The 27,412-nt window shown below is 48.5% G+C and overlaps 1 protein-coding gene across 1 annotated transcript in view; it reads right to left on the bottom strand.

Moving 5' to 3' along the window:
* Positions 1-224: 224 nt before the first annotated feature.
* Positions 225-27,412, bottom strand: part of ITPKB (inositol-trisphosphate 3-kinase B) — a 105,722-nt gene continuing 78,534 nt past the window's right edge. The window contains exons 3-7 of the mRNA XM_005289629.4: positions 27,096-27,309; positions 18,785-18,989; positions 8,244-8,345; positions 6,850-6,921; positions 225-3,384 (exon numbers count right to left, since the gene is read on the bottom strand). Coding sequence (XP_005289686.2) covers positions 3,169-3,384; positions 6,850-6,921; positions 8,244-8,345; positions 18,785-18,989; positions 27,096-27,309 — 809 coding nt within the window. The 3' untranslated portion in view covers positions 225-3,168. The remainder of the gene's footprint in view (positions 3,385-6,849; positions 6,922-8,243; positions 8,346-18,784; positions 18,990-27,095; positions 27,310-27,412) is intronic.

Raw genomic sequence — 27,412 nt, 5'->3', positions numbered from 1 at the left:
AGATGGAGTCTGATTTCCCTTTAATGTAAGCTCTTCCCCACCCTGCAGTTTAGGGTCCAGTTCGCCTCTTACTTACACCCAGTGTTACTCCCGATACAGGTGTATCCGGGAACAGAATCAGGCCCTTAATGAGCGGGTGCTCACCGCAGGACAGGTCCCGACCCTTGAGTTACTCCAAGGTTTGATGACCTGGAATGAACACTCCCTTTGCAAACAAACATGACTGGTTTTCATATGCCTTTATTTGGAAGTTATAGGCTCTTTACAGGCACTGTGCGTTGGTGTTTCAGTACAGTTCAGATTTACTCTGCATCACCCAGTGACCAAGGGGAGGGGGGGAGGAATACCTCACAGCAACAGTTCCAGCCTCCAGGAAGGCATAAGACATCCGGGGAAACAATCCGCTTCTTTCGAAGCCACAAAACAAGGAATCGGGTTTACAAAACAGACTTTAAAATAATATACATATACAGGAGCAATGCAAAGCTAAACTACAGCTAAAACTGGTACATATCTAGTCTGCTGCTCAAAGCCCTTTCCCCAAAGCTGGAAAAGGACATTTTAAAAACTAAAAATACAGGGTTATTTTTTTAAAAAAAGATTCCATGCATTAAGTCGTAGTGTTTTGTGCAATTAAAAAGGAATGAAAATAAATATAACTTAAAAACCTTTTCCATGACACTAATGGAATAGGGGCAAGTTCGTAAGGCACTTCCACAGGGGCTACTCTAAGCAGCATAGGAAACCTGGGCAAAAAGCTGAACAGTGCAACCATTTACAACTGTCTGCTCAGAACTACAGACCTGTGCCTGGTGAGATATGAACTGAGAAAGTCTGATGAGATTTTAATCTCCACGAGAGAGACTTGTGCATGGCTGGGGAACAACGGATGGCCGAGTCGCACCCCCCCGGCACACACACACACACACATCTAGTGCCGCAGTGAGGGTATCTTCCTGACGCAGGAAAGTTGCACCCATCTAACTATTGCAGAGCGGGCTGATAGCATCGCCACCGGGGAAAGAGATGAGACAATGGTCTTTCAGAGTTGGGGGGGGGGGGGGGAGAAAGGTTCATAACTTCTGCCAGACTCCTAGCTAGCTTGTATTATTCATGGAGAAAAAGCTGCAGGATTGTTCATGACCCAAGCTCAATACTGTCCTTATGACCTAAGTTCTGGAGAACTCCAAGCTCTCCAGGAAGAGCAAGAGGCACCAACGGCCTTCCCCTCCCACGTCAATAGCTGACCTTTAGCAAGCTAGCTCTGCTGCAAGCATGCTGCTTAATTCAAATGTTCCAGGAAGTTAAAAATTAGCCTCCACCCTAAATAGAGAACTGGTTGTTTTCACAAGCCTTGAAGCAGAAAGACCATGTCTACATCCAATTTAGGCAGAGCAGATTAGGGAACTATTTGTGAAAACCAGAGCTGGATTTAGTGAGCTACATGGTAATAAGGAAGGTGTGTGTGTGTGTGTGTGTGTGTGTGTGTGCGGGGGGGGGGGGGTGTGTGCCTTAAATCCCTGTGTCTTACCCAGTAAAACTGAGACGATAACCTTGAGAGCTGCCTCCCGCCCTAACCCCCTCCATATACCCCTGTGGATATGAGAGCTCTCAAGCGCACACCACTGGGGGTAGGTTGTTTGCACATATGACAGAACCCTTTTAGATCAGTTAATGCAATTCTGTTTGAGATGTAGGCAGGACTGGTTCTACAAGAACCCATAAGTATGCCTGGCATTTGCCAATCGTAAGGGCTTGTAACAAGGATACTACAAAAGACGCTCAAAGGCATTGAAAAATAATGGAGACCGCTCCTCTTGTGAACTCCCTTCTGATCCAGATTTACCAGGGGTTCCCATCCCCTTTTGCACACTTGGCAATATTAGCCTTACACAGCGCAGAGGACAGCTTACTTGATTATTGCTAGGAGATACCCACCAACACTGAAGCCTTTTTAAAGTTTCACAATGATCCCTATAGCCACTTTCACTCTCCTTCAGCCTCATCTTAGGCTTCAAGCCACATGGTAGGCCACCATCCCAGTTCAGGAGGGCTGGAAGTTGCTCCTATAATGGGAGCAGGATCGCTGGAGACAGAAGAGAAATCTCTTCCTTGTTGTCTTGGTTCAGACTATTGGTTCCATAGTATTCCCAGTCAGTGCTGGCCTAGGAGGTCTGAGCATCAGCCTCAGATCTTCACGTGCCAGCACACTGCCCTACTGCTAAATTGCTCAAAGGCGATTTCAATTTGAAGACAGGCCCATAGTAAACATCTACAGCTGACAACGCCAGCCCACCTCAGTGGTTAGAGGGAAGCTCATCATCCAGCACCAAATAGGTTAGTAAGAGCCATAGTCACACCACACTTGGTTATTGACAAGAACAGACTTCGCAATTCCAATGGCCACTCGAAAATAACGGAACAATCACAAGTGGATAACAAGGTTGCTCGAAGAGAGAGAAACCTAGATCTCCTAAGGATTCCAAACCTCTAGCTTCCTAGGACGAAGGATGTTATTAAATGTAACTAAACCACTCCCAATCTGGTATCCCTGCCTTCACCTTCTCCAGAATCTGTGTCTTTCTTATTCCATAAACCCTAAAACACTTAAAATGGCAATCTAAAAGCTATGAAGCCTTGACTGCTTTGAGGATGGTGTGTTACCAACACCAGCCACTAGAGGACAGATGATCCTTACAGCTGAATAAATTCTGTCATTCACTTAGCTGGAAGGGCTTTAATTACACAGTTCAGGAGCAACAGAACTCAGGGTTCGGACACCATCTTCGTTCAACTGGAGGGCACGTCAGCTGCACAACTGCTCACTACGTAAATTCTTGTTCAAAAGAGATTGACTAAGAGCCAGAAATGCTATGGAAAGAGCATGCGTTCGCCTTGCCATCCAGACCACAGCTGCTCGCTGCTCAGGCGCCTGCGACGAGTGACACGATCTGCTCCCATCTACTGAGCAAAGCCAAGGCTTCAAGTTCAGCGTTTGTTCTGGCAGGTGATCTACATATGTACAAAAACTAAAAACCACCTTAAATAGGGAAGTTATAGCTTTAACATGGGCGGGGGACAGGGTTTGGAAAGTGTCTTGTAGTGCAGTTCAGAAGAGTCAGTTTGAGGGGCAGGATGCAGGGTAGTGGTGGAGTTGGACGTATGGCTTTAATGCAGTTCCTCGCTCTGTGACAATTCCATTAGGATCTCAATGAGGTTGTCCAGCCCCCAGAGGTAGCCGTCCTCTCTGTTCCCTTCCACCCACGGCACGTTGTGCTGGAGGAATTGTCCCTCTGGCAGTGGTGTGGTTTTCCCAAAGTCAATCATCCAGACTTTGGCCTGTTCCTTTTGGTCATGAATGAAGAGGAGGGAGCTCCCAATTACCTGCAGAGAGAAAAGACACTAGTATTCATGCTTCCAGTTTTAAACAGACATATATGCCAGTCAGGATATAGCTGTTTTTGCGGTCGTCACACTCCCATTATCTAAAACCACACCTGCAATATTTTACGCTCGAGTTTTTGCATGTGCAAAAACTTGGATTTGTGCACACCAGCTGCATTTGCACATGCAAATCAGAAATTTAAACTACCGGATTTACTCACAAGTCACAGATTTTGGGCATGCAAGAAGCTTTGCTGAAGAGAGGAGCATGAAACTTTGGGCATATAAAATTGCAGCTGCAAACTTCAGAAGCCAAGTGGAGGTTCCTGGCAGGGGGAAGACATAGGGCTTATCTTCATGGGGACACTCAGGAAAGTTAAGACTAAAGGTATGAGGTTAATGCACATCAGTTAAAGCACACAAAACCACTGCGCGAACGCTGCCATTCAGAATAAAGTGGCCTTACTGGACCTTAATCCTCCTATTTCTAGAGTCTTCAAAGGAAGATAAAGCTACAGCAAATGTAGGCCATTTTAATGAGCGCATCCATTCAGGAATTCATGTGCCTTCACTTACGCCCATTAACGTCATACTTGCATTTGATTTGTCTTAATTTTGGGGAGTCCCTGCATAGCCAAGCCCTTTGCATCAGCATTTAGAATAAAGCTCTCCACAGCCCAAGTTCTTTATGGATGATCAGTGCCTGGAATTAAGCTACACTCGCTGGGTCTGTATCCTATGATATACAAACACCGCCTCAGCAATTGTGCTTAAGTTCTTGAATATACGTTATACATGGACAAAATGTCCCCTCCCTGACTGATGCTTCATCCAGTAACACTTAGAAAAGAGCCTGGGGTAGGTTTCACCAAGGCTCGTGGCCTCTGTAAGTCTATCAGGATAAGTTACAGGACAGTAGGGTAACAGACATCCCTTCCATGAGCTGCTGCCACTACTACAACGGGCTGCTTCACATTCTGATGAGCCTTTGGACAATTAAATCCTGTCTGTCCTCAGTGTGTGTGCATGCACCTCTCCCACTGAATCCAACAGGAGTTTGGGAGGGCATCCGTGTGTAGAATTTGGGTGTGTGTTACTTTAAGAAAGCCTGCCTGAAGAAGGTAATCCTTCTGCTGCAGCTTCCCCTCCTGGGGGAATCCCTACCAGGCCAGCCAAGGAGGAGGTGGAACAGAGCTCACACAAACTGATGCACAGGAAGGGCTCCCTCTGCACTTCTCCTTCCTTTACTACCTGGCCTTATTTCCAGTTTGGCCAGGTGCTGAATATTCACAGAGCTCACTGACTCCAGTGGGAGCTGTGAGTGCTCAGCACCTCTGAAGAGCCTGTGATATCTGCTTCCCCTACTGGGCCAAGCCCCCAGCCCAGGCATGCGGATTTTCAGACCCCACTGCCTGGCCTGCCTAAGGTATTCCCCAAGGTTCTTACCCAGTGCTGGGTTTGAGTCAGTTTTTGCATCAATACTGTGTTTCAGCTGTGCACATGGACACCAGGATCACTTTTCATAATGCTCACTGCATAGTTTTGCCTCACATAGCTTCTGCTTCCCCAGTTAAAAAAGAATTCAGTGGGTGCATAGGCCTCAATTCAGGAAAACACTCAAGTAAGCTTCTCAAACAGAAACGCTTTACAGAGTCAGGGCCATAATAATGTGTCTCCCAGGTGCAGTAGTTTGATGGACTCTATACTGACTTGCACTATTGCTATTCTTGGTAGCAACGGCTAGCGCAACCCCTACAGGAGCAGCGAAAGTGGGCACCTTCAGCTAGCCCCTCGAATAAGGGACAGGGAATGCAGATGAAACTTGGAAGCTAGCAGAGAAAGACTCAGCCAATTGTAGGAAGCCGTTCTTGAACCACGAAAGGGTCTGAAGAGCAATTTGTTAGCTGGAATGGATCCTAACAGGAAAAATTAAACTAACAAGACCAGTCTGGTGACTGGTCAGAAGATGTTCCCTATTAATCAACAGTTCAAGACAGCGTGGGGAGGGGGGGGGAAGGGGGGAGTGCTGGAGCCTAGCACGTCCCCTGAAGCAGTCCCCAGGAAAGAACAGTGATGCAGCTCTAGAAGAATTCAACCAATGTCAGCATTTCAAACAGAAGTGCTACCACGTTTGAACCATCACCCATTTTAGGTCTGCCTATAGAAAAAAAGTTTTTAAATGGAAGCACGTAGAGTTTGCATAAGTAATTATGAATTTACATTTGTGAGGAGGCTTTCTTCCCTCAGTGCATTGGAGCTTTCCCAGAGACAGACGGGTCTGGGAATGAAGGCACATCAGACGCACTCCTTTCCACTCTCAGAGCCTCCCTTTGCCCCAAAGGACCAGTTTCGCTTTAAAGAAACTATTCCTGCATAAGTGCTTCATTCTCATCTCTTTGGTAACTGAGTTCTGAAAAAGCCCATGGAAAATGCTGACTTTTCAATATTGATTTTAGTCCCAAACCAGACTGAAAAGTTGTTATTTTGAAGTTTCCTGTGAAATGGAAATTCCAAAAGATTTCCATTAGGAAATGTCAAAGGTTTTGTTTCAACATTAGCTCAAAAAACAAACAAACAAACAAACCTGACATTGCTGCAATCGAAATGTTTAATTTTGGTTCGTTGAACTAACCCAAAACTCTTTGTTTCAAGTAATTTAAACATTTCAATTGCCCTGAGACTTGTGATTCAGGTGCAAAAACATGTAGGGAAAAATATGGAAACTATTTTCTCACAGAAAATCATTCTGACAGAAGACCCCTGACCAGCTCTTGCCAGCAAGCTCTATAAGTGCTGTTTTGAGATACTCTCCCAGCATCCTTTCAGGTATCTGGAATCGTGTTTAAATATCAGAGGGGTAGCCATGTTAGTCTGGATCTGTAAAAAGCGACAAAGAGTCCTGTGGCACCTTATAGACTAACAGACCTATTGGAGCATAAGCTTTCGTGGGTGAATACCCACCCACGAAAGCTTATGCTCCAATAGGTCTGTTAGTCTATAAGGTGCCACAGGACTCTTTGTCATGTTTAAATAGCTTATGATGCTGGAAGCCAACCATTATCTGGAACTTACACTCATGTAGACTTTAGCACAGAGATATCATATTATATTTTCTATGACAGAATAGCCAGGAATATTCCTGAAGTCACATATAAGCATAAAGATTCTGAACAAACATTTAAATATGAGCTCCTGGATTAATAACCACGATGGTCATACATTGAAAAGGTAGCTTTCACTTAGTGTCAGATGTGACAAGGTTACATCAAAGTTGTAGGTCATATGATCTCCCTGCAGGTACTAAGCAGACAAACCTATGAAAATACACATTTGAGAATAAACTCAAGTTTTAGAAATGTATGAGTTCTAACACTGACGATATCCCTTTCTTGGACAGAAGCTACACAGTACACATAGAGACAGATCTAGCTAAGCATCGTCTCAAAAGAGAAAGGCAAGTTCTACCTCGTGGCATTTAAAGAACGATGATGTTTCCAGGGTGTCACGGATCCCCTTCAACCGATTAAGGTAACCATTCTGGAATGATAAAGAAAATAAGCTATCAGTACTACTACAAGTTTAAGTCTTTTCAAGCAAGACTTTTCAGTGGTAAGACCTAGAGAGGGGCGTGTTAGGCTAGTAACATGGTGAATTTCTGGAATTCTTCAAAGTCCCCTTGCTAATCACACCAATGTTCCTGGTCTAATCCAAAAAGCAGGCTAAATTATAAATATTCTAATACATACAGTACTGGCTAACCGTGCTGCCAGCCCCTCTTCCAAGAGGAGTCAAATCAACTGCTCAAACTCTGGCGCTGGTGGGAGGTTGCAAAGGGGTGGACTTCAGGAGGTTAGCAGTTTGACTGATTAGATTCACCTCTCTTTAGCCCTAGCCTTAAACAGTGTCAAAGTGGTTTGAAAGAACTCCAAGTCCGCCTGCGTACATAGAAGCAATTTGGCCAAACCAGAGCTGGGCAGCGTCATTTACAGAACCAAGAATAAACCCCAGTTAGCTAATGTCAAAGTAAACAGGCAGGTTTGAAGTCGGCAGTGCTAAGAGCCAGGCCATTTAGAGTCATTCGCTAATAGGCTTTATATGGTAGGGCCTAAAATGGAGCTAGTTTATCAAATTGTATATTTCACCCAGTCTATGGAAAACATTTACAGCTAAACAGCTAGTTCACCTAGCAACACGCAGCAGCACCATTTGGCATATGCAGGATACATGGGTTTGCAGCATTCAGGCCCAAGAGAGGGATGGCTACAGACAATGGTCCCATCCTCCCCCCACCCCTCCCAACGCCCCTGGATGGCAGGGACACTGGGCACCCTTACACCCTTATGAGGCAGCCCACAGTATAGGAAGGAAATCTTCTCCAGCCAAGCAGCCAGAGATCAGATCACCAGCCCCAGCCACTACTGATGGGAGCTTGTTCCTCACATCCCATGCCTGCAGCCTCTTCTCCATCTCTACAGCAGATTTCCTCTCCCCGAGTTTAGCCGACCACGCCTATCCTTCCGCGTCTGTCCTCTGGCAGTGGATGGTTTCGTAATCCTACTAGCTGCCTGATATAATCAGGTTGCCTAGCGCAAAGTCTGAGTGTTGCCATTACAGCTAACAGCATGTTCTCTCCTAGCCTCTGCCTACCCCTGCACCTTCTCCAGGCTAGGAAGTGGTCTCTACTTTGCCCTTCTGGTGTTATTTCACAATGGGCTCGGCATAGCAACGGCAAGGTTAATTCTGTGGTCCTTGGCATTAGGCAATGCATCACCAAGGCAAGAGCCCAGAGGAGGAAGGAGCCCACTCTCGCATCTGGCAGGCATTTGGGCAATGTCGTCCTAATGCAACTGCCGACTCACCAAAATGTTACGGTTTCCTTTAGTGAATTCTCTGAAGGCCTCTGTGACCTGTTCCTTTGTTCTTGTCTTCTTGAAATCCCGGTTCACTGTGCCATCTTCTTTCTTAAAAAGGGAGAGAAACCCAGACACATTGTCATGAGAGCAGGTAGTTAGAGGAGGTGACTTGTGTTTGAAACACTGCTGGGCATGTCATGAACCAGAGTGCTGACTGGCCTCCTTGAGGGCAAGGGGACAGGTAGTCAAGATTCAAGAAAGTGCCATGAAATAATAATAAATAATACCTACTCTTCCATAGCGCTTTTCATCTCAAAGTGCTTTACAGAAGGAGGTAAATATCATTATCCCTATTTTACAGATGGGAAAATAGAGGCACTGAGAAGTCACCCAGCAGGGCCAAAGCCAAGATTTGAACCCAGATCTCCCAAGTCCCTGTCTAGTTCTCTATTCTCTAGGTCCTCCACTTATGGAGAGTCAGATGTAGCGACTGTATGCCTTACTGAAGAGGTCAGCAGACATACTGACCTGCTGGTCAGCTCTTGCAGCCAGACCATTACTTAATAAGGAATCTTATCAGCAGCTCTCCAGTGTCACAGAGACTTACCAAGGCCACTAATGACATGGGCGAGTTACTGTCCAGGGACCACAGCACTGACTAACCCCAAGTGCAGGTCCTAGAAGTAAGTACCACTCATTTTTTGCCATGTAGCTCCCGAATTCCTTCTCCCTGCTTTCTCTGGCCAGAATGTCTAATAGCCAGCAGCTGCCTCCTATTGTATTCTTGCTTCAAGAAGAAGCAAGCATAAAAGTCATGCTAGAAAACATCTGAGGATGGAGGGAAGGGAAAGGTAGACATTTCCCAGAAGGGGACACAAAAATCCCTGGGTAGCCAGTCTGATTTGAAACACTAGGGCAGTTTTTGGGTGGGAAGGCATAATGCAGACTGCAGCAGCTCACCCATAGGCCCTGGGCAATACCTGCTTTACTCCCTACTGAAAACTGCAAAAAAACGGTGGGTCTGCAGGAGATCTGTGTCCCAAGCCCATTGATTATGGCCAAGAGTCGTAAAAGACACCTGCCTGTCGGCTGGTTATGATCACCTCTGTGTTCAAGGACTGAGACGTACAGTGTAAAAACTCAGCAAGCTGTGTACACTCTTCCCTCCCGCTCCAGTTGAGCAGCATGGCTACCTGAACATCTCACCTGCTCAGGCTGCACCCAGTCTAGCCCTAGAAGGGACCCAGCACACCCTCCCAGCTGAACTGACCCGCTTTCATCTGCTCCTGCTCAGCAGAGGAAACAGCGAAATGGCTCAAGGTTTCCCAGATTCCCATCACTTGGCAGCGAGCTCCAGGAAGGGTCCAGCTACTCCGCACGAGCAAGGATGTTAGAATCTGCCCTGGAAGGATTTCTTTAAACATCATTGTCAGACAAAGGTCCACACTGGAGGCTTTGTGATCTATGTAGGTTGACCATGGGTTGAAGAGTCAGGTCAGGTCTATCATTAAATACCTTCTCTCCTCCCAAAAGCCACAGATCAAGCAATAAAAGAAGTTGCAAGAAAAAAAAAGACACAGTGGTCATGAATATGCATCTCTAGTTTTTACCCTTGACCTAAACAAAGTCTGATGTAGTGAAGAGGTAAGTGTTTTTCCTTAAATTTCTCACCATTGCTATGAATGGTGCAGCTCCACAGTGGTAGGAGGTAGACAGATTGCCAGCATGTTTCTCATTCGGTCATCTAGGCCTGTTCTGAGTGTGGTGGCTGTGGGGCACCCAGGAATCCTCATCACTGGAGGCTTTTAAGAACAGGTTGGACAAACACCTGTGAGGGATGGTCTCAGTATACTAGGTTCTGCCTCCGTGCAGGGGGCTGACTAGATGGCCTCTCGAGGTCCCTTCCAGCCCTACATTTCTGTTACTCTATCAATAGCAATGGTGGGAAATTTTAAGAGAAAAGGTTTATGCAGACACAGCCCAAGAGCAACATGAATACATCCCAGGATTAGAGTTAGCCATAGTTAAGTGCTCCATTTAATGAAGCTCTGTGCACAGCACGACAGAAATAGCAAGAAGCCTCTGCTCCAAGGAACTTACAGGCTACCAGGCAGCACAGATACATGCAATGCCAGACTGACAGCAAGGCAATTGTCAGATGTCAGGCACCAATAGTGAATCAGCACAATACCCTTGCATGTCTGCGTCAGATGTGGGATTACAGCACACTTCGCGGTAGAACTTTGTCCCCAAAAGGCTCTCTTCTCCTACTATTCTGTTCCCAAAGGTCTTAGGGAAGGAAGTATGCAAACAACTGGAAGTCAAAAGATTGGGGTGCCATTCCTGCTCTTCTACAGACTTCCTATGGGATCTTTGCCAAGTCTCTTAACCGCTCTTTGCTTCCATCCCTTAGCTACAAAATCGGGATGATGAAGAGTCTCACAAACAAATTAAGAAAGCTACTGTGATGCTAAGTCACTCTGAGAGCCTCAGACGCTGTAGAAATGGAGAGCATAGATCAGGTTCTTTCATTGTTTGTCCAGATTCTATAAACCACTGAGTAATCAGAATTCCCTTTGGGAGCTGCACTTCCTGGCTGTAAAGGCTAGTTTTAAAGTGTGTCCTATACACACAGCTTTGTTTCCATAGTCTAGTGCTCCTTGAAGGATGACTTGTTTGCCCACAACACTCTGAAAGGATGGGAGCCGGAAAGACATCCTGTTATGCTGGGGAAGATGAAGTAAGAATGAAGAACTGGATCAGAGGATGAGGGAAGGAACAGAGTACAATGAATATCCTGTCCTGTAGCTTTAGATGTCCTTATAAAGCCTTCCCGGGGCGTTCCGAGTATTCAACTGAGCACCATTCCCAAAGAAATGGAAGGTGAAATATGTGTGTGTACAATGCATGAATTGTGGGGGCGAGTAGACTGATCATGTAAATCAGTGTGCCAAATTTAGTCAGTAAATGATATGCAAATGTAACCCAAGATTATGCACATTATGTACACTGACTTAAGCAATAGTAAAACCTACAACTAAAGATGCTGAACAATCTTGCTTGCTAAAGTATGCTCAGTGGAGTGGATCTGTGCGACGTTACACCTGTTTAGGAAAACTGCTGTTTGTGTGAGTGCAATTGGGAGCCATTTATAATGCATAAAGTCCTAAGTGCTTTGGGACATGACAGCCTGAGATCATCTCAGGGCCTGTGCACCGTTGCAGGTGACCAAGATCAGAGAAGCCGTGCTGACAGAATGTGTGCTCTCCGAGAGTGGGGAAGTACCTTCAGAGGAGGTTTGTTTGCTCAGGAACTTGATCCCTCTTGTTGTCCAGAGGGAGAGTTCCCTGGTTACTATGCATCAGTCATCAGTCATATGGAAACCTCCCCCGACCCTGCCCCTTGGAGATGACAGATACCAACCTGGAGAAGGGCTATCACATTAGTTTCACATGTAAACTGCAGTACAGCCTTGCACAAAGCATTCAAGAAGGGAGGTGTATGGTTATGAGTGGAGTCTTACGTGCGGCTATAAATAAATGAAACAGTGGATGGGCTTTGAGATAAGGCATTAGCTCCGTTTCAGGAAAGCCAGCTAGAATATTTATAATGCTGCTCCTATAATTATTCCCCACTTGAAGTTTTCCCTGAGCTGCCAGGCAGTGCTGTGGTGTTTTCCATAGGCTTGACATTTACAGGTGTTCTAGCCCCAGGGAGTTAATCTTTACAAAGAAGAAATGTAGGGCTGGTTGATGGGCCATAGCAACTGGGCTTTCCCTGCCACCACCCCAACATTAGCACCAGTTTTAGCCTATGGTAACTTTAGCGTCAAGGCTAACTTGTTTCTTCTGTGGAATCCTAGAACTTGCAGTCAGCAAGATCAGGTCGCCAGGTTCTTTCTTGAAGGGTGTTTGGGTGGGATTTTCAGGAGCCTAAGGAAGTTAAGGCAATGGAGTTTGTGTGACTATATAAATGTGTATACATCAGTACAGCAGTACACTATGCAGGGCATATACTTCTGAGAGTGACTGATGCCTCAGGGTAGTTTTAACTACCAGTAGAAATGGGATCCATCTTGAGTTTTACCCTGGTTATTTTGATAAAATCTGGCGTTCCCAGCCTTTTCAATGCAGGAAAGCACCACTGTCCCCATTGTACAGACAGAGAGATGCAGAGTGGGTAAGTGACTTACTCATGGTCACCCAGCAAGCTGGGAACGGAGCTAGGAATGGGACAGGAACTAAGTTCCCAAGTCCCAGTCTTGCGGTTTGCCTACTAGATTCCATTGCCCTCCTCTTGAAACTTGATACATTCACTAAGGCTCTCTTCATGCAAGTCTCTTGCTCCACCCCACAACACTCTGCCTATTGATACTTGCACACAACTCTCAGTTACTTTAGTGGGAGCTGCTCCTGCCGATCTGAAAACAAGATTTAGCACAAGATCCTCTCTATCAATATCTCCACTACAGACAACTTACAGGGTAGATTACTCCAGACAATACCGTTTTTCCAGGAAGATGTCCATAATGAGAAAGTAGGGAAGGAAAAAACAAGAACCGTCTCTCAATAAAACTTTCCTACGTTTCCCCATGAGGCTTCAATAGCAGCTTCAAGATACTGAATGCCTGTTCTCAGCAGGGAATGCTTATCCAGCTATGAAGCCAGGGCCGGCTCTGGCTTTTTTGCTGCCCCAGGCAAAAAGCCTCCCACCTCCCGCCGCCCCCGGCGGGGAGCGCGGCAGGCGAGGGCGCCGAGCCTGGCCGCAGGCCCGCTCTCCCCGACCGGCCGGAGTGCCGCAGGGAGGGCGGCGAGCCCGCCGCGGCTCCGCTCTCCCTGGCGGCCAGAGTGCCAGGAGGGGGGCGGAGAGCCCGGCCAGGGCTCCGCTCTCCCCGGCAGCCAGAGCGCAAGGGGGAGGGCGGCGAGTCCACTGCAGCTCCGCTCTCCCCGACTGGCCAGAGCGCAAGGGGGAGGGCAGAGAGCCTAGCCGGGGCTCCGCTCTCCCCGGCGGCCGGAGCGCCGGGGGGAGGGCAGAGAGCCCAGCCGGGGCTCCACTCTCCCCGGTGGCTAGAGCGCCGGGGAGAGGGCGGAGAGCCTAGCCGGGGCTCCGCTCTCCCCGGCGGCCGGAGCGCCGGGGGGAGGGCAGAGAGCCCAGCCGGGGCTCCACTCTCCCCGGTGGCTAGAGCGCCGGGGAGAGGGCGGAGAGCCCGGCTGGGGCTCTGCTCTCCCCAGCGGCCAGAGCGCCGGGGGGAGGGCGGCGAGCCTGCCGCGGCTCTGCTCTCCCCGGCGGCCAGAGTGCCGGGGGGAGGGCGGCGAGCCCGGCGGCCGGAGCGCCGCAGAGAGGGCGGCGAGCCCAGTCGCGGCCCCGCTCTCAGGCCGGAGCACTGCGCCGCCCCCCTCCAGGTGCCGCCCCAAGCATATGCTTGGTGGGCTGGTGCCTGGAGCCAGCCCTGTATGAAGCAAGCAAAGTAATACAATTCAGCAACATTTGCGGTGTGTAAATCTTCAACTTATAGATAGGGGGAAAGATCTATGCCAGTAACCAAAGTGAAATGTCAGTGCTATAGATTGGAGGGGGGCGGAAATCTAGGAACTGAGGGATTTAAGGAGAATTACAGTAATTAGAGGCAAAAGACTCAATTAGATGAGTCCATCCCCTTGCGGTATTCCTATATATAATCCTTTAGACCAAGCATGCAGCCCAGAGAACTATGAACAGATAAATACACTTAATCTTAGCAAGAGGACAGAGAGAAGCAACAGACGAATCACCATGTGCAAGATTTAGTCCTAACTGATCCAGCTACCTTTTAGTTTTAGTTTCATAAAGTGCACCAGCCAAACAGTGACAGTTACAGCAATGGAAATGGGTGAAGGGTTGTTCAGATTAAGGGCTGATATAGGGAACTGTCTGACTGGGTGGAGGGAGCAAAGAGGAGGAGATTTAGTGGTGTTTTGAAGAGGGCTGGGAAAGTCAGTGAAATGGGACAGTTCTCAGTAAGGTGTCAGTTAAGAATCAACCTCCAATAGAACTGGAGGGGAAGGGGGAAACTGAGCAGTGGTCAGAACTGGTGGAACAGATGAGGGAATGTGTATTACGGCAAGACGACAAAGGTTTTTTAAGGGGAAGGTAGCCAATGGTGGAGGCCTCTCAGGAAGGCAGCTATGCTGCAGCACACCAACCATGCTGAAAAAATGATTATTCTTACTTTAGCCCCTTTCAGCAAGTCCCTGAGTGACACAGAGAGATACAAATGCAATACCACCCGCTGGTCATGAATCTTGTTGCATCAATTCAACCTCAGAAAGGCCTCCTCTTCTCACAGTGGGATCACCTTCATTGCTCAGCGTTTGTCCAAGGAAAAACATTTGCTAGGAGCATGGGTTGAAGTGGTCCAGTCACAGCAGTTCAGTAAGAAGGTGCTTTTCAATGGGGCACCGTCTTTGCACCAGAATGTACGCTTGCATTTAGCCCCGCACTTTCCAAGTCTCTCAACTAGGGTGACCAGATGTCCTGATTTTATAGGGACAGTCCCGATATTCGGGGCTTTTTCTTATATAGGCTCCTATTACCCCTCACCCCCGTCCCGATTTTTCATACTTGCTGTCTGGTCACCCTACTCTCAACCCTGTGGTTGCGAAGCCCTCCCTAATGTAAAAGGATGCAGTGACGCCTGCCCAGTTATGCAGACAGCCTGAAACAGCAGCTGTGAGAATGTTGACTGAGTTTTAAATCCAATGACTAATGACAATACAAATAATGCATCCGACGAAGTGGGCATTCACCCACGAAAGCTTATGCTCCAATACATCTGTTAGTCTTAAAGGTGCCACAGGACTCTCTGTTGCTTAATACAAATAATCTCTATGTCAGCCATTTCCCTGCTGTTCAAAGAGTGTTAAGAAAATGGGGCTGTTATTAGGAGGATCTCCACAGAGTACTGAAGGAGCAGCTGGGGTTGTGGATGTCAGTTGCAGCGAGTGCCACTACTCATTTTAACCACCACTTACCACTTGTTTTAACCCCAGCTTGTTTTAATCAATCTGACCACTGGTTAGTGGAGTTCAACTCTTAATCCCTTCTGCCCTTCTCCCCAATTCAAAGCAGGGTTTCCTTCATTTTAATTCAGTTCTACAGCGATTGGATGTTTATCTCTAGTAAAGGGTTTGAAAGCGCCTAAGGCCCATTAACTTGCAATGAGACTTAGGCTTCTAAGGCCTGATCCACACCTAAAAATGTGATCAATCTAGCTACATCGCTAAAGGCTGTGAAAAATGTTGTGCCCTGTGCCACGTAGTTAGGGTGACATAACTCCCACTGTAGAATTCTTCCATTAGCCTAGCCACCACCTTTTTGGAGAGGTGGATTACCTACATTGATTACCTACCCCTTCTGTTGAGGTAGGACTCATCTACACTACGGTGCTACAGTGGCACAGCTGCAGTGCTGTAGCTGTGTCGCTGTAGTGTGGACATACCCTCAGTCACTTAGGGCTTGTCTTCACTGCAAAGTTGTAACTTGTTCCCCATTCACACATACAAACCCTTCACTCGAGTGTGGTGCTTGTAAATCAAGTTGGCTGGCCCATAACGGGGCTCAGGCTGCAGCTCGAGTCAGCAGAACTCATTAGTTGCTAACATGACCATCCTGTAGTGTGAATGAAGGCTAGTTCCACTCATGTGCCGCTAGTCCTCCAATGCCTTCCCATAATTCCTCTCCTCTAACCACCAATCCTCATGAAAGGACAGACAAGTTCCTCCACAATTCACTGGGAGATAATTCATAGAGTGGCTCTGCTTACTGCAGTGCCAAGGACCGTGAGACAGTCCCCAGAATTCTTAGACCCACACACGAGTGAGTGCAGCACCTGGGTGGACAAAGCAGCTTGCACGCTATTTTGCGGTGTGGCTGCTCTCACTCAAGCTAGGCTAAAATTGAGAGAAGTAACTCAAGCGTAGATAACTTAAATTAATTCTGCAGTGAAGACATGTCCTTTAGCACTTTTGCAAGAGTTACCCATCATGTTTAAATGAGAGACAGAGCATCTCGTTACATGGGAGAGGAATCTCCATAGCCCCTGATCATGATCATGCCTCGATACCGCAATCTGAGATGGGCACAAACTAAAACCCACATTCTGGTTTGGATCAAGGTTTCAGCTCAGAACTTTAGCATGACAATTCCAGACACCAAAATAGACACCCTGAGCTTTGGTAAAGTTAGGGTTACCATATCGCATAAATAAAAAAAGAGGACCCTCCACGGGCCCTGCCCCCGCCCATTTCCCCACCCGTAGCCCCGCCCCAACCCCGCCCCTTCCCCACCCTAACTCCGCCCCCTCCTCCCTTCCACTCCCAGCCAGGGGGAAAGGGCTGCCCCAGTGCTACCGGCTTCAGGGTTTGCCGGGCAGCCCCCAGACCCTGCACCCCCAGCCGGCGCTTCCCCAGCGCAGCTGGAGCCCGGGAGGGGAAGTGCCCAGCCGGGGGCGCAGGGTCTGGAGGCTGCCCGGCAAACCCTGAAGCCGGTAGCACTGGGGCTTTGGGCAACCCCTATGCCTCCAGACCCTGCGCCCCCAGCCGGGCACTTCCCCTCCCGGGCTCCGGCAGCGCAGGGTCCGGAGGCAGGGGGGCTGCCCGAAGCCGGTAGCGCTCGGGCAGCCCGGCTCTTAAACAGAGCCGAAGAGAAGCAGAGCCTCCAGCCGCGGCGGCTCTGCGTAACTTACACTGTGTCAGTTACACAGAGCCGAAGAGGAGCACGGGGAGGAGCAGAGCCGCCATTTTCCCGGACATGTTCGGCTTTTTGGCAATTCCCCCCGGACGGGGGTTTGACTGCCGAAAAGCCGGACATGTCCGGGAAAAAGAGGACGTATGGTAACCCTAGTAAAGTTCAGATCCATATAGGCTTTTGCTTCTCTTCATTACAGAGACTGGCTCATGTACTAAAAGGACAGGATCATGTTTTTGGACAAGCTGCCTCTAGAGGGCAGCTTTAAACTGCTAGGATGTTACACAGCAATTATTAGTCTAGGCCAGGGCAGAGGTGGGCAAACTACGGCGGCCTGCGGGACCCTCCTGCCAGGCCCCTGAGCTCCTGCCCCGGGAGGCTAGCCCCCGGCCCCTCCCCCACTGTTCCTCCTTCCCCGCAGCCTCAGCTCGTCCTGCCACCGGTGCAATGCTCTGGGAGGCAGGACTGCGAGCTTCTGGGGCAGCGCCACTGCAGAGCCTGGCCTGACCCGGTGCTCTATGCTGCACGGTGCATGGCTGTAGCGCCACCAGCCACCGGTGCTCCAAGCAGTGTGGTAAGGGGGCAGGGAGCGTGGGGGTGGGGGAATTGGATAGAGGGCAGGGGAGTTCGGGGTGGTGGTCAGGGGGCGGAGGTGTGGATGGGGGCAGGGCGGTCAGAGGGCAGGGGGGTTGAATGGGGGCAGGAGTCCAGGGGGGCAGTCAGGAAGGAGGGGGGGTTGGATGGGGCGGAGGGGGGCAGTCAGGGGCGGGGGTTCCAGGGGCGGTCAGGGGACAAGGAGCGGGGGAGGGGTGGATGGGGCAGGGTCCTGGGGGTGGGCTGTCAGGGGGCGAGAAGCAGGGGGGAGAGTGGAAATGGGGGAAGGCGGGCCACGCCCCCCTTCCCTAACCCGCCCCCCATACAATTTCCAAAACCCGATGTGGCCCTCAGGCCAAAAAGTTTGCCCGCCCCTGGTCTAGGGCCTGGTCTACACTTACAAGTTGGGTCCACATAACTACGGCACTCAGGGGCGTGAAAAATCCACACTCCTGAATGCCGTAGCTAAGCCGAACTAAGCCCCAGCATAGACATGGCAATGGCGATGGAAGAATTCTCCTGTCAATCTAGCTACTGCTATTCGGGGAGGTGGATTATTGACGGAAAAAATCTCTTCGATAACTATAGGAAGGGTCTACGCTACGGCGCTACCGTGGCAAAGCTACATGGCCTAGCTTTTCAGTAGTTAGAGTTGCTAGCCCTCGAGTGCCATCCAGGACGGCGGCAGTCAGTGAAACATGAGTAAAATGTGCAGAGCTTTTACAGAGGACTTATTTGTCAGGCAGACTTTTCCCAGTTTTCTTGTGCCTTTATCACATTTCACTCCCCTCTTACACAGCCAGATCTTGAGAGATGGGAAGGGGAAGGAGCAGAAACAAATTCTGCTTTAAATGTTCAGGTCACAGAGCTGGATCCTGATTTTTTTGGAAATCTCTCTGAAGTTTGGAAGGGGCTCAGTTCTCTGCTATTGAGGCAAGTTAAGACCCAAAAGCAAAAGTTTAGTCAAAGCTTTGCCTGCTGTTTTGGGGGGAAAGAGCAGTTTTCCAAGGCTCTCCCTCAGAAGCCATAACGTGGCACAGGACATCTTGAAATGCCATGAGCCTGGCTCAGAGAGATCGTTCTGTGTGCACCTTTCACCAAGTTTGGCTACAGAAACTTCATGCTACTACTAGTGGTTGCAGGAAATTAATACTTCTCCCAGGCAGGTTTTCCCATGAACCCTGCCAGTGACCAGTGTTATGACACGGAGATGGGTCAAGCAGCCTCACCTTTATCCCCTCGATTCTGAATCCCAGGGTTGCTGTAGAACTAATGGTCTCCCTCCACTGCATGTATCGGGGCTTGGTTACTGCATGCAGGTCATTCTCCTCCTCGGTTGGGGCACTGGGATCTACTTCAATCATCTTCTGATACATGTCCTTCCGCAGGCTTGGCTTCTTTCTGGCCTTTGTTAGCTCTTCCTCCAAATACGTTCTGCAAAGGAGGCGGAAAGATTATTAGCAGTTGATGAGTGCGGTACGGTTCCAATGTATTGTGGTCACTGTCTGAACATGTTAATAGCACTGAGGAAGGATGGCACTCCTTACTAAGGGACTGATCCCCCAATATAGTCCGCAACAGGAAGTCCAAGTGCCTTCAATTCCCATTGACTTCACTTGGAAGTGAGGGCACTCAAAGTCCTCACAGGACTGAGACCTAAAGAGGCAGTGTCATATGGGCAATTTCCAAAGAACAAGAACCACCAGCACCTGGGGTTGCAATAAATATGTATACGGGCCTCAGGCCACATAACCCATGAACAGGTGTTACAAATAAAAACTCAACATTAGCGACCTGAGACGAGGTACAGGAAAAGTCCATCAGCTCCCTTCAGTTACACCAAGAAAGGAGATACAGAAGGCAAATGCAGCATGCACAGAAAATCTCTTTTATTTCCAGCCCACCTGCCATCATTCAGAGCTCAGACCACAGACAGACATTACAATTCAGGCGCAACCCCAAAATGGTCCCATTTATAACATGTTCCAAGGGCTGGCTCAGTAGGAGCCGCTCTGCCATTTGCGGAGTGGGCCAAGAGAAACACAAGACACTTGTACTGCAGTAGTGCCTGGAGGCTACAGTCAGAATCAGAGCCCTGCTGTGTCAGGCACTGCATAGTTAGCAAAGGTCCTTACCCCAGAAAGCATGTACCTGGGATAACAGAAGATATCCAGGGAGTAACTGCCTATAGAGAAATGTGAAGACATTAACCTACATAAAGACTTGTTTAACTGATCCTGCACAGTTTAGTACCCCAAGTTTCCACCCTGGTGCAAATACTTCAGACAGTCTAAAGTTACTCAGGATTCAAAATTAATATGGCTAAAATCAGGTTAGTTCCCCCGCTCTGCCTATCCTTGGGGTCCCACAGTTCCCTCCTGACAGGTGTGAGTGGGCTCTGAAGACCCAGGCAGGCCGGTAACACCTCTGTCAGATCTGTTCCAACACAGCTACCCTCCTCTTACTGCTAAATATCTAACAGGACTCTGGGACATTAGATGGTGTCATCTTCTGATCAATTGGTAGAGTTGACATAATGAGAGGTGACTCTATGGGGATTTGCTGAAGCAAGTCAAAGATATCAGCGAAACAGATGACCAAGTTCGGTCCTGGACAAATACTGGATAAACTTAGGATGCCGCTGATGTGGTATTTAAGAGTTGCAGTTTTTCTCCACCAACGGACCTGTTCTGCGAGATAGTAAGCACCTCTCCTGCACAGTGCAATGTCCAAGTCCTGCCACGTCTTCCTCTCCCTCATTCCAAAGATCAGCCTTCAGCTAAAACTGTCTGGGCCCTCACCACTCCAGTTACTGTAACCTCTTCTGTGGCCCCTCATAACATCCCCTCCAGCCCATACAGAAACACAGTCAGTGGGATCATTTTCCACGACCACTGATCTGGCCACTGCACAACTGCAGCAGGTTTTTGCAATCTCCTTCAAGGCCCTACCTAACTTCCACTCGAGCCTCAGATCCTTAACGTGCACCAAATCAGTGTCATCAACAAGAGGGGGGAGATTTTCTCTCTCACTCAACCCTTCTCCTCTGGAATAAGTTAGGAGCATATTACTCAACGTTTGTCTTGGATAACTAGTTTGGAATGCTGAGCAAACCTAAACAAGTAGTTATTCTCCCAAGCTAAATGAAGCTTTCAAAATGTGCTCTGTCAACTGACCATGTACCATGGAAACTGGCACAATTCAAAAAGAGCGAGAGAGAAGTTGCTACATCCCAACACTTGACTGTTAACAGCATCTGATGTTCCCTTTGATAATCAGCTGACATGCTCTGACTTTTGTTGAAGTCTGTCTTGTGCTTTTTGGTACATGACCCTGCCCCCTCACCGCATACCACGGTGTGCTGCAGCAAACAGGGTATTAAACAGGATGTTTTCACACAAAGCTGTTTTGAGATAGCTTAGTTCGTCTGGCGTTAGTCTGTTTCAGTTGGACTATCAAGGAGGCAAAACCTTGTTCCCACTCCTGTAAAATACAGAGCAGAGTGAAGAGGTGTAACTTTGAACAGGTCTGTACGATTCATGATGGAAAACAATGAGACAACTGGGAGGGGCTGGAGTGCGTGTTCCTCCATTGGACATATATGTCCTTTTCCATAGATTTTGTTGTTCTGGGTCCCATTTATCTGAAATCCTGTTCTCTGAACAGACATACAGAGTGTTTAGTACCCTTGCTGTGGATTTGGGCCAGTCATCTCACAGTGATAACTGTGATAAATCAGGGGGATTGGCAATGAAGTCTTACAGTTGTTTTCAGTCAGCCTCCAGACAGATGTAAACTGCCACTTCCTAGAGAAACCCGCGGGTGGGGAAAGGGCAGGCTCCTCTAGGACAGGGTGGAAATGCTGAGATAGCATCTGCTCACTCACAAGCAACAGCTATGGAATGCCTTCGGATAAGTCCCTCTCAGAACAAACACTGTTGCCACCATCTGTTGAACTAACAAGATCTGCTAAGAAATAAACTCTGTGCAGGGTTTGGTGTCTCCACTGCTCTTTACCACGGCCCTGTTGTCACAGTTCACAGCACTGATTTGTGCTCTATAGGTAGGCTCGGAAGGATTTGATTTTTATCGGCAAACGTCAATTTCACTGTGTGCGCGCGCACACGCACGCACACACACACACACAAACTGACAAAAAAAACCTTTCCATCGATGATCATCAAAATTTACAGCTCGGCCAAGTAAGAAAAATGCCGCTTGAGAACTTACTAAAGTTTGATTTAAGGATATTTACTTTACATATTTTGCCGTGTGATGTTGACAATTTGTGTTTTAATGGTTATGAAGGTTGAACTTTCTGTATCTCAATGTCTATTACCATTAAATAATTATTTCTGAAACCTCCATTGTTGCCCTCCCATTGTACCCCCGGCCCCAGAATTTCACACCTCTGTGAAAATGTAAATAGCTAACAATAGAAAAAATGCTTACCACTACACATTGGTGATATTATCCATCAAAATTATAAATACATAAAAATCAAATTCTATCCCTTCCTCCGGTAGCAGACATTCAATAACCTTCACCATTTGCTGCTTCCCAAACAGAGGACTTGTTCATGATATCAGGCCTTAATCTTCCAACTCATGGATCCCCCATCCTTCCCCACAGGACTTGCCCCCAGTGGTAAGTTTCACTCTAGAAATACATATGAATCAGTATTTCACAAGCTATAATCCTCAAAGCCCACTTGAAGTAGTAAAGATTCTAAAAGAATCATTTAACCTACCTGTGAAAATGCATCTAGCTCTGGGGCAGCCATTGAACAGTTTAGGAGAGCAGGTGGAAAGCCACCCAGTTGAAATGCAGTGGGAATTCAGGAAGGCAGAATGTAATTACCACAATGTGAATCTGGCCAGGACACAGAGGTTATTCATAAAGTCGCACCACATCTTTAATAGCTACAAGGGATCAAAACCTTGATTTTACATCTTCAGAATAGCAGAACAGGGCCACCTAACACAACGGTAGGAAATTGCTTTGACACTGACTGAGAAAAAGTATCACCTACTGAAATTCCACTCCCTATAGCAGGGGTGGGCAAACTTTTTGGCCCATGGGCCACATCTGGGCATAGAAATTGTATGGTGGGCCATGAATGCTCACATAATTGGGGTTGGGGTGCGGAATGGGGTGAGGGCTCTGGCTGGGGGTGCAGGCTCCAGGGTGGGGCCAGAAATGAGGAGTGTAGGGTGCGGGAGGGGGCTCTGGGCTGGGGTGGGGGGAGGACTCCAACTGGGGGTGCAGGCTCTGGGGTGAGGCTGGGGATGACAGGTTTGGAGTGCAGGAGGGTGCTCCGGGCTGGGACCGAGGGGTTCGGAGGGCAGGAGGGGTATCAGGGCTGGGGCAGGGGGCTGGATGGCTCAGAGGTGCAGGCTCCGGCCAGTGCTTACCGAAAGCAGCTCCCGAAAGCAGTGGCATGTCCCCGCTCTGGCTCCTACACGGAGGTGCAGCCAGGCAGCTCTGCTGCGTGCTGCCCCATCCGCAGGTGCTGCCCCTGCAGCTCCCATTGGCCGCAGTTCACAGCCAATGGGAGCTGCGGAGGCAGTGCGTGGGGCAGGGGCAGCATGTGGAGCAGATCCCCCTGGCTGCCCCTATGTGTAGGAGTCAGAGGGGGGTCATCCTGCTGCTTCCAGGAGCTGCGTGGAGTGGCCCCCGACCCTGCTCCCTGGCTGGAGCTCCGGAGCTAGGCAAGCCCCAGCTCCAGCAGGAGCTCAAGGGCCGGATTAAAACAGCTGGCGGGCCAGATGCGGCCCATGGGCCGTAGTTTGCCCACCTCTGCCCTATAGCATAGTTTTTGGAAGTCTCTCTGCCAGCTACTGTCTCAGTTCAATCCTGTTTTGTACTGGGATCCTGTCAGAGTCCAAGTACTTTGGTATGGCAGATTGGATACCCCAGCAAGACACAATGCAGCAAATAACCCTGCTGTATCCCTTCACTCTTTAACACTTCACATCCAGAGACCAGTTACAACAAAGCTATTCTCTTAGGTAGCTAAGGACTAGCTCTCTGCAGATGGGCCATGCTTTCTTTCTGTTTTGCCTATGCCCAGGCAGTGGTGCTCAACGGCGCTTTACTTCCACATCTCAAGTAGAACGCAAGGGGGCATGTGCTAGAGAGAATATGTGGGTTATGCATATTTCTCATGGAATCTTGCTAGGCCAGCTTATATCTGTTTCAGAAACCAAGGCATCTGATCACATGGCAGGACATTACCAGAGCCTACTCTCTTTTAAAACCTCACCTGAAACAAAGTGGCGAAGGGCTGTGGCTTCAGTTAGCACAGGGGTAGGCAACCTATGGCACGCATGCCGAAGGCGGCACATGAGCTGATTTTCAGTGGCACTCACCCTGCCCGGGCCCTGGCCACCGGTCCGGGGGGCTCTGCATTTTAATTTACTTTTAAATGAAGCTTCTTAAACATTTTAAAAACCTTATTTACTTTACACACAACAATAATTTAGTTATATATTATGGACTTATAGAAAGAGACCTTCTAAAAATGTTAAAATGTATTACTGGCACGCAAAACCTTAAATTAGAGTGAATAAATGAAGACTCGACAACACTTCTGAAAGGTTGCCGACCCCTGAGTTAGCATGTAACTTTTGGGTGGGGGGAGGGAGTGGGCAGTGTGGTCTGACTGAAATACTCACCCTCTGAGCATAGTGAGGAGTCCAGAGTCTCTTCATTTGTGGATACCCTTCCCTCTCCCTCTCAGACTCCCCTAAGCTTTATCCATCACCTGTGCCCCTGCGAATCTGATTTTAGGCTGAAGGTAACTGGAGGAGGCCGCTGCCTTCCAAAGCAAGGCAGTATTGCTTTCCGCTTGGAAAGAAGAAGGGTGGCAAGGCATAAACAAGCACTCTCTGCCTGTACCCACAACACTGTATGGAGTACACTATCTTCACAGCATTGCCAGAATGGGAAAACCCACAGCTCCTGCTTGGCTGGGAATAGCCAACAAGTCAGCTTAGAGGAACACTTTAACCTTCTGGGGTGTAACATATTTGAGGAGATAAGCCTGAATCAAAATCCCATTTCTGACAAGCCAGAGTATACTTCTCAATCCTTTGGCTTGGACCCTTGCTCTCTAGATTCCTAAATCCTCTGCTAGTCACTGAACATTATAAACTTCATGTAGCTGCAATTATGGGTATAAGCCTCGTTTTGTACTGTGGTAACACCTAGGGACCCTGAGCAGTTATGTGTTAGGAGCTGTACACAGCTGGAAGTAGACAGTTCTTTCTTTATTATGCTAGCATGTGGAGGCCACAGTCAGCAAGCCAGGTCTGGTGTAACAAACAGCAGTCACAGCACCCCAGCTGCCTAGCCACTGTCGAGATCCTGCCCTGGAGGCATTAGGAGTTGAAAATGCAATTTGCTTTCCTCATTGAGTCTCCATTGGTAAGCTTTAGTGTGCACCTTTTTGCACCATTATGTCTATTTTAACACAAACGCTGTTTTGACTCCACTGCATTGCAGATCTCCCCTGAAAGTCAAGCTCTAGCTACCTGCTCGGCAATCACATGCAGATGATTTTGCCTAATTCCACCCACCGATAACAGTGTGGCAAAGGGATATACAGCCCCTTTCACAACTTCCTGCACTGCTGTAGCCTCCCGGCTTGTCAATGACACCAACACAGACCGGGCCTACAGGTCACTGCCGGTGCAAGCAAATTTTAAGGAAAAGATCTTCCGTAACCTCCTTGACGAGGATGTGCTCTTTTGGGCAAAGCATTGGTTAACCCTGCTCAGAATATTTTTCTACTTGTTCATGCAGTAACTTGAACTTCATTCCCCTTCTGTGAAGCAGAGGCCAACCAAAACAGTGCAGCAGAACAGCCTGCCTCCTTTCAGAGATACAAAGAAAAGCACAGGAGCAAATTTACTAGGACAGTGGGTTTTCTTGTGGGGGCTTGTGAACAAGATGTAATTGTCACCCCAGGGGACAGACCCAGTCCCCATTTCCTCCAAGTTACACTTCAACCCGTGCCCAAGGGGAGCGGGGGGAGGGATGCTGCTAGTTTGAAGACTGCCAGCATTCCATTACCTGCATTCCTACCCCTCCGGAGCGGGAGTATGGGTTTTGTGTCTGACAGTCTAACATGCCAGTTCATGTTTCACATCAGGAGTTCAAAAGGGGAAGAAGAAGGAAGAAAAAAAAATTCCTCTCTTCCCACAAGAGCTGTCAGCTTTTCCAGAAAGCATAAGCATCTCTACCACATCTAAGCTTTAAGTCTGTCCTTTACAGGGATCTAAAACCCAAGCTGGCTAGTGGTTTATATCTGGCCTGAATCTGCATACTGGCTTTGGTTTCGACATAAAAACTTAAGAACCTGATCCTGCAATGCTTGCCTATGTGTAATCCTTACTTGCTCAAATAATCCCATTGAAGTCAACAGGACTAGTTCCATGGTTAATGTCTGCATAGCTAAGCGTTTGCAGGATTGAATTTTAATAGTTCGTAGATGGGTTCCAAGGAAGACTAGGATACATATGCTCACCCTTTGTGAAAGGCTTCAGGATTCACTGATGAAGGACAGAGTAGAATATTATACACTGTATCACAAAGAGCATGCAAGAGCTAGTAAGAAGTAAGGGGAAGGATAAAAAGCTGTTTGAACTCAGCTCTGAAGTGGAGCGTGTGAGGCAGAGATACAAGAAGGCTGACAGCTAGCACCAAGGCCTTCGCTGCAGCTTGAATGGGCTAGAGCCCCACAGAGAATACACATATGCCCTGATGATTTCCTTGGGGCATCTCCCAGAACATTAGCGGTCCGGATAGACCTTGTCCCAGCATGCTAGAATGTACTTTGATAGTGTAAAACATTAGGTGGTAAATGCTGTTCTTCCTTCAGATAGGGGTGCAACTCCCTGGTGCTCTTCACCACAGTGCCAGAGATGGGTGTGCGACAGCACTGTTTGTGTTTTAGTCTAGGTGTGTGATGTCTAAGAAATGCTACCCCTGCCTGGACGTAAGGCAAACTTGTGGTGGGAGCTCCCAAGCAGGGCTCTCTCTCGGTGTCTCACCTCTTTTTAAAGCTGCTTCATTCGAGGATCTCTATTCTGATCCCTATACAACTCCTGAAATGCACATCCCCCCACATAGATCAGTGCCCCTTGTGGTTGAGAGAGCAGGGCAAGGTACTGTCTGAAAAGCTGCCATCCCCAGGCCCCTGGAACAGCAATGGGCTACTAGTGCAGACTGATGCAACACCAAGCAATCCACTTTCACAGTACACCACAGAGTCACCACCATGTGACTGCAGGAGTCTGTTCCACCATTTCCCAGCCCAGGTTTCCTCTTGTGTCTCCCACCCCCACCCACTTGGCTTCTCTCTCTAAAGCCCTGGGCAATAGTCATCCATGGCCAGGTGAGCCTGTCAGAGTAGCTAGTTTGCTCTGGATATTGTTTACTCGGGTATTATGTTGCTTTAAGCACTGGATTTGGATTCTTGAATTCAGGCTGCTCCTTTCTGCTCAGTTACAAGCCAATGCACCTAGCAGCACTAACCTGACTCCCATCTTGCAGTCCATAACGCAGGGGGAGTCAAATTCAGCCAGCAGGTCTTCCATCTGATTGTACCGCTCCCCATCCTTCACCACATCCCCATGGTAGGCAGGAACAAAGGGCTTAAGGACGTCGTTCATCAAGCGGTCCAAGCAGCGCTGCTCAGATTCACAGTGCTTCTTGAGTATCCTGCCATTGGCTGCAGCCTTGAAGCTACCTGAGAGACAAAAGGCAACACAGTGCTTACGGGTGCAGACCCTTCGCAGAGGAGAGCAGGCAGATAGACATGAAGCCTCCTGCCCCTGCTGACATCCCCACCC

This window comes from Chrysemys picta, chromosome 3, assembly GCF_011386835.1.
Source record: "Chrysemys picta bellii isolate R12L10 chromosome 3, ASM1138683v2, whole genome shotgun sequence".
NCBI lineage: Eukaryota > Metazoa > Chordata > Testudines > Emydidae > Chrysemys > Chrysemys picta.
The sequence above is the reverse complement of the archived record's forward strand: the minus strand, read 5'-3'. Positions and strand labels throughout refer to the sequence as shown.